Below are 10,358 nucleotides of genomic sequence, written 5' to 3' on the forward strand. Positions count from 1 at the left end.
ACCTTCTAATTTCTGTATAAGTCTAATTACATGAAATAGAAGTTGGGGTTTTGATTTTTTACTTTGCTTTTCTGCTTGGAGTGTCATTGTAACTACTGTATTGTAAATGACAGAAAATAATTGCATATGTTAAAAAAATAAATTGTTGTTATATTCAATAAAAAATGCTATAAGTAATAAAATCAAGCAATATGGAGCTCAGTCTAGGAAAAAACAAATATGATATAAACTGGCTCTTACCCAACTTATTTTTTATGCTATAACTTAATTTTATAAGAAACTACATGTTTTGTATTTTCCTCAAGTGTTCATATGAAACTTATTTTCAATAATAATACATCAGAGAGAATAATTCATTCAGCAATCACTAAATGTTTTTTAAGAGTTCTGTGAATCCTGAACACAAAACTACACTAAGTTATCACTATTATGATGAAAAACATGGATTTGGCACTAAGCAGATCTTTATTTAGTGTTAATTCCTATATTTCCTACCTGTGTAAACTTGGCCAAGTTACTTAACCTCTCTGAGCTTCATTTTTTTTCACCCATACATTAGGTTCATAATCATACCCACCTTTAGGATTGCTGTGATGATTAAGATAATACATTTATAGCACCTAACACAGAAACTGAGAAGAGCCTATTGAAAATGTCCGTTATCATTGTTATTATTGCACTGACCTTGTAATTTAATATACTTAGGGTTATTTGTATCTGCATTTTTCTTTTATAGATATCTCCATAAGAAAAATGTTAAAACCAGTTAAGTTGCATTAATATTAGTGCACTGTATTAAATCTAATCAATTATTCCTCTTTCAATAATCTGAAGGTTTTAGGTGACTTCCAGAATGAGAGGAGAGGGCGCAATTTATAAATCCTCTCTGTGAATATTTTTAAAAATAGTGCAGAAAATACGAGTATATGAAAAAATTAGGAGACAAAGACTAAAGTTTGACCAAGAGCATGAAGTGATAGATATTAAAATGACCAAGTAATGCATAAATCAAAAGCAAAATCAGTCTAGTAGCATCTTTAGAAAAATGAACTAGATGCTAATAAGCCAGCTAATAATGAACTAGATAATGTCAAAGCATCAAACTCTGTTCAGGAAAAGCAAGTATAATAGGAATTTTTAGAGATTAAAGGCCAATCTGGAGACATTTTTATTCTTAGAAAGCCTTTCCTTTTTCCTTTTGAGTCAGTGTGGACCTTTACTACCTTGAATTAAAGGTGATCGGTGAGTTTTGAGATGCATTCTTTTTTCTATTGTCTACATTTTCATTTAGAAGACATTAATGCTTAAGAGAAAGAAACTGCTTTGTTAGCTTACAACAAAGTAGGTCAGCTCTGAGGGGGCAGAGAGCAACCTCAAGAAGAAGGAACAGCATTCTTTAGAAGGAAGTAGAGATGCTAAAGCTGACCTCGCTGGCAGTTGTTCATTATTTGTGTGCCTCTGAAAAAAAAAAAGTCACAAACGCTAAATGGAAGACCGTCTGGAAAGGCAATTTCCCCTCAGAGCTAAGATCAGAGGGTTTCCATTCTTGTTGGTGTCGATTTAAGGCAGCAATAGTGAAATATTAGGTGGGATTTCAGGGGACAAGTGTGGCAAATGTCACCAGCCTGTTGCTGACTGCTGGCTGAAAGGAAACTTCTGATTTCTAGGCTCTCAATAAACACTGCCAGACCCTGACTTTTAGCTTACGTTCCGGGAAGCTTTGCAATTTATTTTTGTTCCCTTCCACACTACTTGTGTTTTTGTTACTGCCAAAGTACATGCTTCTCCCATTTAACATTGTCACCTATTAATTAACATAAATAAGATCTCTTTTACCTATGACTGTCATCTTCCCTATTCCACATACAGAACCCTGCTTTTGAAAAAAAAAAAAAACAGTCTTAACTCTCATAACCATTCTGTATCCTGTGGAGAATTTGTGTCATCATTTACTCCATGTTATACCAAAACATCACGTTGTCTTGCATATGGATGGACTACTTAAGAGATTTTACTTCCTATACTTGCATGCTGTATTCAAAATTACCCTTAAAAAATTCCTTAAATTGACCAGATAATAGAGTAGACATGATTTTGCATATAAGATCAAATTTTGCACTCCATATGCTGGATTCCAAAGGAAGGAAATTCCGAAGTAAGGGTAGTTTAGAAAGAATAAAGCTTGAATATGGGCAGATGTCCAGATGTTTAAACCATTATGTTTTTAAATTAGTAATCTAATCCTTCTCCTAATGTACTCCTGCTTCCCTTAGGGATTCACTTCATTCCATTTTATTACGAATCCTCTGTGAGGTTAACAGCTGCCATCTAGGCTCTTTGTCATTGTGAGGAGGAAGCATCCTGGTGGGGACTCCCCTCTGAGGTCTAAGAGGCTGAACACGAGAATCTATAGAACTAGGGTTCTAGTCCAGTGTGAAAGCAGCCAATCGGAAAGCACCATGCAAGAAACACTGAAAGACATTTTGAAAATTTTGAATGGTGGAAATGATTCTTCCCTGGATGAGGCATTAAGGAAGATGTGGAGCTCCTTGACTTATGTGGGGTGGATCCGGTCACTATTTTATAAGGTCTTATTATCAAAACAAAAGCAAGACTGTGCTATAAATACATCCACTAAACTCATGGCCAGCTTCCTGTTGTGGACATCTTTGATATCACCCTGAAAAGTAGGGCTTTTTTATCAGAGGCTCAACTTTTGAAAGGTCGACTCACATCATATCAAACATCAAAAGGAAACTCAGCTGACATCAATATACCTTTGATTGTAAGCAAATACTTTTATTTATTATTACTCTTGGTTTTTATTTTACAGGTTTTCTTTTATGGTTGTAGACATTTATTTTTATTTCTTTTTTCTTTTTTTTTTTTTTCCTTCTGTTGGTAGACCTTTGAAATTCTCAAAGGCTCGAGGCTGGGAGATAAACCCTAATGCAGGGTGGATAAACTGGCCTTTCTGAAGGAATAGTTCTGTCATTCTGAAGAACAACTAGTACTTTTGTCCCCTTCCTTGGAAAGAAAGAATAAAAGGTCTTTGGTTTGTGAAAACATAGAATTTCCTCCAGAAATTATTTCTCCCCAATCCATAGATTTTCATCTTTTGGTGTGTGAGGTGATTTTTGACAAAATGTTGCTTGATAAAACCATTTCGCCTAAAATTATATTTACACTGTAAGACAGGTAAATGAAAATATTACTCTTCTTCATAGAGAATTCTTAGCCAGTCCTAGAAGGTTAAAGAGAAACTAATATGCTTCAAAGTGAATGGACACCAACAGAGGGTCACGACACTGGTGCCCAAGTGGTTTGGATAAATTGCAAACATGCTTGTTTCCTGTTTTTGCACAGCCTCCATAGTGATTGGGAAATGGTGGTGTGAGATGGAGCCTTGTCTAGAAGGAGAAGAATGTAAAACACTACCTGATAATTCCGGTTGGATGTGCGCGACAGGCAATAAAATTAAGACCACAAGAGTAAGTTTATTTCCTTCAAATATCTCATGCATGTTACCAACTGTACTGTTTTGCCTTTGAGTTGTACAAGCAGCATCCAGAGAAGCTTTGAACAGGAGATAAGAAGGCCTTTTCCCTGAGAGAAAACATTCTTAACTGTTCATATCAGTGTCCATCCACCAACAAAAAGTTAGACATTGAGCTTGACTCTTCCATACTGAGCAGTTTAGTGTTTGTGTAACTGGTTCCCAAATAAAGCTGGATTACCATAGCCAAAGGGAAGAAGAGCAGTAAAGCAATTTTTCAAATAATTCACCCAACAAGTATGGTGCTCAAAATAGATAATAAAATAAGAATCTTGCCTAATTTGTCCAGATGGTTTGCTGAAAAAGGCTACATTTAAGTATAGCCATTTTCTACATGTTCTTTAAAAGAATTATTTGATGATCTTTTTAATCAGTAAAAACTTTTTGTGATGTGAATTATCGTTCCTTGGTTTCAGTGGTAAAATAAGGAGCAATCTTCAAAATACATAACAACCTATACAGTGAGGCCATCCAACCCATGAGAATTGGTGCCACAGTGCCAGAGCTGTCTGGAAAGGCCCAGCTAGGCTAGCCATTGACCCTGTAGGTAATAGATCATGGGAAAGTGTGAGAATCCTAAAGGGGGCGGGGCAGAAATGGTTGCTCAGAGCACTTAAGACAGTATTTATTCAAATGCAGTATAAAACTATGCCAGTCTTTTAATAACTAGTATGGTTATATGTATATATATCATGTGACTCTCAGCCCTGTTGCGTGTGTATGTATTTTAATGCACTTGATATTCTTGAAAGCAAGTGCCACCAGTTACAAATCCCAACATGCTGAACTTGTAGAAAAGGGTGACTCAAATTTAAAAGGGCATCTCTGATTCCCACCCCTATATAATGAGTCTTAAGTTGATCTTTTTTTTCAGCATTACTTTCTCAAGAAATAAAATTGGTACTTGCAGCCTTGTGATGCAGAAAACATAATACCTTATAAAACATATCTTTAGAATATGAAATAACTGGAGACTCTTTGCATATCAAAGTCCATTGCCTATACTGACTGCATTAAGCAATAATGATTATACCTATTGGCTTGTGGCCAAGAGAGATTCCTGAACCATCCGACCTTGTTAACATACACTTTCAGGCACCTGAGATGCTTGGCATGGATTATCATATTTCATTTCAAAGAAACAGCCTCAGGAGAGATTATTCAAAAATGAACCCAGTTCATGACACTTACCTCCAGAAACCATCTTCATTAACAGATGGACAGTGGATTTCACATTTCCCCTTGGTTACATTTTCTCTGAAACTAATTTTACAAAACAACTTGAAGATGCCCTCACAAGTCAGTTTTCAGATACTCTGAATTATGGTCAGTATGATTGGAAATTGATCACCGTTGTTTAAAACAGGTTGCTGATATATTTTCTACCAAAACTCCATTTCCAAATGATAACTGATCTCCCTTTACTGAATATAAACCCGGCTCTCATGGTTCCTTCAGACCCGAAATTCAGTAAAAGAATAAAAATACAAGTCAAGTTTTTTCAGGATTCAAATATGTGAAACTCCAAGGGTACCAACTAGGAGACTCTTTGGAAGATAGAATATAAATAAACAAAACACAGAAATTGTTAATGCTACTTTTTATGACTGGGTAACTTTCTTTCATTTGGCCTCTATAGAGTATATTTTAAAACATTGTAAATACATCCTAGACATTTTCTTTCCTCACAGAAGTACAGTGCAGGTCTGATCACAGTAACAGAGGCTGGAGCACACTGTGTTTGCCACTGTCCTGGGTGGGCTGAATGCGACCCCGACAGCTGAGTATATACAGGAGAAAGAAATTGCCCATGCAGTTCGTTTGAAAGCAGAGGATGTACCTGTTCTGATAGGTGCATCCATTTCAAGCGAGGAAATAAGAGACTTCTCTAAGTCGTGTGAGCAACACATAACTCAACTAATAAATCTCACCTCTGTCTTCAGAGAAGGGAAAAGAAAACACTCAGCTGTACTTTTTACACCTTGAGAGGATTCAGACACAACTACTGACTTACATTTTCTTCCCACTTCCTTACAGAGAAATTCACAGTGAAATAAGCCCTTTTAAACACAAAGACACCAATGAAGTCCAGCTGATACATACAGGAGGTTTCCATTCTGTATAAATGACAGGCCAACACCAGTCCTTAGATCACAGGCTCCAAAATAGGTTTTATATTAGTGTTTCTAGTATGCCCTGTGTGTTTTTCCCTGTCACAGTATAAATATGCCTAACGCTTCAAGTACGGACTCTGGCGGTGTAACTTTTTAAACAGTTTCGTATACAGACATACTTTAATTGTGAGCCATAGGGTTTCAATGTTCTATTCTCATCTAAGAGGTAATCTTGAGGATAAAAAATTCAAGTTCTTCTCAAAGTAAGAGGAAAAATAAAGAAAATCACCTTTTTGGTTCTTATGTATAAGACTGATTCAAAGAGAGTGCTCTCAGAAAAACAAAACAAAACAAAAAAACAAAACAGAAGAAACATACCCAGTTTGTTAATGACAACTGCGAGTTTCCTTCATAGCATTGTTTTTTCAAAGTAACTCCAGTATGAAGATATTTGCAAGATAGAGTCCTAAGACGTCATTTTTCCCTATATAGGTTTTTTCAAAATCTTCCTATTATGAATTTCTTCCCAAATAATCATCCTAAGACAAAATTCTCAGCAGTCTGTGAAATGTAGACAAATAAAAGATGTTTCAAAGTGAGATCTAATTCCAAGTTTCATGGTGCTCATTTTTTAAGGACGGTGGAGAGTGGAAATTCATTGTTTGATTTAAAGGACCAGGCACCCCAGAATGTGAACTTGCCAGGATGACAGGCCACACTCTAAAGGAAAACCTGGGGGAAATTAGATCTGGGTGACAATATAACCTATAGAAAGAAGGTGAAAAGATAAGTAGAATGAAACACAGGCTTCCCTTTCAGGAGATTGGAGAGAATAAATCTTAGGAGAAGAGGAAGCTTCCTGAATGTCATTTTACAGAAAGGAAATAGTCACCTTTGAGAAGTTTTCCAAAACCCAGCATAGGGTACAATAAAGCTGATGCCAGAAACCCTCTTGGGAAAAGGCTGGTACATCTGCATGAAGTTTCATGGCTAAATTTTAAACTATTCCTACTTGGCCATTGCTTCCATTGTTTTTGTTGAATTACTTTGTTGGTGGTTTGTGGCAAGACAAACCCATCCAGATATTTACAAGAGATCGTTTCCTATGGTTTTACATAAATATTGGTGTTTTTTTCCTTTTAACTTATATGTCAAAAACATAAGTTTGAGGGGCACCTGGGTGGCTCAGGTCATGGAATCCAGACCTACGTTAGTCTCCATTCAGGGTGTGGAAACTGTTTAAGATCTGTCTCTCTCTCTCCCTCTCTCCCTTTCCCCTGCTTGCATGTTCTCTCCCTCAAAAATAAAAATGAAACATTTTTAGTAAGAAACCAAAAATACCCCATAAGTTTAAAAGTTGGGGATGCTGTTGGGAAATTGGGTCTAAAGATTTTGAATTTGCCAGTCTCCAAAATCAGATAAGCTAATTCCCTATAATCAATAATATATTTAATATATATGAAATAATAATATATAATATGCTAGAATATAATAAATATTTAAAAAAGAAACTTTGGGATGCTATATCTAATGCATTCAGGAAAAAATGCATACTCTGTGTATTCAAGAATAATGCTTAATTTATAAAGACAGACTTCTCCCCAGAGAAAATAAGTTGTTTGTCAATGTTGTAATAATTCACATGTAAAAAGGAAACATTGGTTTTAGGGAACAAAACAAGGCAGGGAATGAAATGAGGAGAAAACCAAAGTCACTAGGAAGGCAAAATTAACAGGTTAAAATCCAATACTTTGGATTTCCTTCAGTTCGTTATGTTAGTGTCTTTCAGACTTCTGAGAAAATCAAAGTTAGATATACAGAACGTAAAGTCAAGTTCTATTCCCTAAAAGGGCAAATTGGACTGCCCATCTCACCACAAGGCTATCTAGTCAAATTGGTGTTTCTCACAAATCCACTACTGTCATTTGCCCACACCCTCCTGAGCCCGTTCTCCTAACGGGGACTCTGACCTTGCCTATCTCCATCCATTCTCATCAGCCAGTGTTACAGAAGCATAAACTCCAGCTTTGACACATCCCAGCTTCATCACTCAAAATTCCAGCAGGAGTCAAGTGTTGTGAAAGCCTTTATAGTCCTGACGCTGAGACCATTTTGTATGAACTAGCTTTAAGAGAGAAGGGTAGGAGGGAGAGTGTGGATTTGGAAATTTCCAGGAGGGAAAACAAGTAAAATTATGCTGTCACAATTGCCCCTGGGTCCAAGTGAACTCATTCATTTCTTTGGCCAATAAGTATATTTAAGCATCTACTGTCTAAAGTTAATGTATGAAGGTCTTGGGATGTGATGGAATGTAAGAAACCAATATTTGAAAGAATCTGTCATTTATATGGAAAGGATAAAAAAGTGTGTGAAGGTTTCTCACACATGCTGCCCATGGCACAACCAACTTTTGAAAGGAAACTTTTATTACTATTCCTATCCAACCTTAAAAGCTTTTAATGGACTCCACTCCTGGACCCAGAATACTCAATTTCTAAGACTATAAAGAACCAAGAAATGATGAAGAAAAATGCCTATTCCTAGAACGCTAAAGTAGAACCTTCAAGTCTATTAGAATCACCATTTCTGCGCTAAACCAGTGACTATGCATGCATCGTTTTGAATATTAGAGTCTTTGGAGCCATATTTAAATACATTAAATGGCATCAATAGTTGTAGGAGTATGCTCTTGGTTGCCCTTGAGTACTATGTCATTGAGAGGGAGAGTTCCTCACCCTGCAAAGGCCTCGTATGTTCCTAAGAAAATGTGTTCTAACCTTGGCAGTGACTTTACCTTGTGCCACCCCTCTACCTGTTACAGCAAGCCAACGTGATAAGGTCATGGAATGATCTACTCAGGTCACATTCTCATCAGACATAGGACTAAATACATAATTTGAAGGGCCCAGTACAAAAATGAAAACGTGGGCTCTCTTTTAAAAACTAGTAATAATTTCAAGACTGCAATAGAAGATGATTAAATGAAGTGTGGGACCCTTTCTAGCACAGGACTCGGTGCAACTTCATATGTCACATGTTAGTGAAGCCAGTCATCATCATTCATTGCTCCAAGAGTCTGTTTCCTCAGTTGTGGCAAAATAACTTTATGAACTGATAAAAATATGATGGCTTGTCAATGTGCTTTTTATCACCATTTGAGAACTACAGTTGTAGACTAACATTTTTGGCTTCAGATCGCTTGAAAGAAGCAACATACTGAAAATTCAAGATGTCCTCATTTTCTGCCTAGTCACCTTTCTTTATGCCTTCATTTTGTTCTTTTCTCCCTGAAATTTCTTTCTTTCTTTGGTTTCAGATTCACCCAAGAACCTAACGGAAGCATTTGTTATAGTAGCAAAGGAAAACCACCTCTGCAGAAAATACATTTTAAGAATTTAAAACATCTTACACATTACAAGCCAAATGGATTTCTTATTTGCACTTTGACTGGTTACCAGAAAATCACAGTGCTTTTACTGTGTGTCATGAAGTATCCTATAGTGAGAAGACCCCACCTTTTGGCAACACCATGGAAAGTGGGTTTTAAAAAAAAGGGTTTTCTCCATGAAAATTTTTGGGATTATGAAGAACGATCAACTATCTTCTAATTTGGATCTATAGTTCCTTTGTACCATTTTAAATATATGTATATATATATATAATATTTTGAAATATTATATATTCTCTTCAAGAAATGAACAATACCACAGTTTGAGGCGGCTGGTGTACCTCTTTGAGTTTGGATGTTCTGTTTTGTTTTGTTGCATTTCTTTTTCTATTGGCAAGGAAGACATGTGCTCTTTTGAAATTTCAACATGGCACTCACACTGGAAGGCCAGCTACAGGTGGACTCCTGGAATCTGAGGCGTCATAACAATACTGAATCAAGAGCTTCCTTCTGTTTCTACCAGATGGCCCAAGGAAGCACATCATCCTGTTTTATTGCTTTCTACCCTGTGCAATATTAGCATGCAAGCTTGGCTTACATAACCATACTTTATATTCAATTGATATATAATAACCATTCTAACCTCTTCCAGGAAAGTATTTTTAGAACTACTAGCTTTTCCACAGATAAGAAAAATAAGAGTTCTTGAGGGAGCTACTCCACCGTGCTCTTAAGACTCTGGCAAAATTATGATAGAACATGGATCCCTGTATTAATAAGTTCTGTAAATACAATGTCTTCAGGCTTTGTATAGCTGTCCTAGACTGCAGAAGTGTCCTCCGATTAAACCCAAAGTCTGGCATCATTAAGTACATAGTGCTGTAGCAACAAAGTCTTATCATGGCACCTCTTTCTATGTTTGATTTGCTTTTTTCAAGAGTATTCAAATCTCTTCTGGTGAGATAGGAAGACCATTAAAGCAATTAGGTTTCAAAATGATCTATGTGACCAAATGCTGGACAGCCCTATTAAAGTGGTAAATAACTTCTTTCTAAATTTACTTGTCCTCTTTATTTACCATTTATTTTTCCTGAGTCAGTTTTACCCAAATCCACAGAACACCCCACATAGAGACTCATAGTCACCCAGAATTTTTTCCATGACATCTTTCCTACAATCACAGCCAATATTTCCAACCCCAGTATTCTGAAAATCAGAAACTCATTGCTCTAACTGCTGTGTTCTCAGTCAGCAAGATGAAATGTCAAATCCCATTATTGGGTTTCTATACTGGTCGTTT

General features: G+C 36.3%; 1 protein-coding gene across 2 annotated transcripts in view; it reads left to right on the forward strand.

Annotated features, from left to right (window-relative positions):
* TAFA1 (TAFA chemokine like family member 1) overlaps nt 1-10,114 on the forward strand; it is a 496,597-nt gene extending 486,483 nt beyond the window's left edge. For both annotated transcript variants that reach the window (XM_029919149.1, XM_029919150.1), the window contains exons 4-5: nt 3,367-3,491; nt 8,987-10,114. In XM_029919149.1, coding sequence (XP_029775009.1) covers nt 3,367-3,491; nt 8,987-9,004 — 143 coding nt within the window. In that variant the 3' untranslated portion in view covers nt 9,005-10,114. The remainder of the gene's footprint in view (nt 1-3,366; nt 3,492-8,986) is intronic.
* Nucleotides 10,115-10,358: the final 244 nt, after the last annotated feature.

The sequence above is a fragment of the Suricata suricatta genome, chromosome 12 (assembly GCF_006229205.1).
Source record: "Suricata suricatta isolate VVHF042 chromosome 12, meerkat_22Aug2017_6uvM2_HiC, whole genome shotgun sequence".
Lineage (NCBI taxonomy): Eukaryota > Metazoa > Chordata > Mammalia > Carnivora > Herpestidae > Suricata > Suricata suricatta.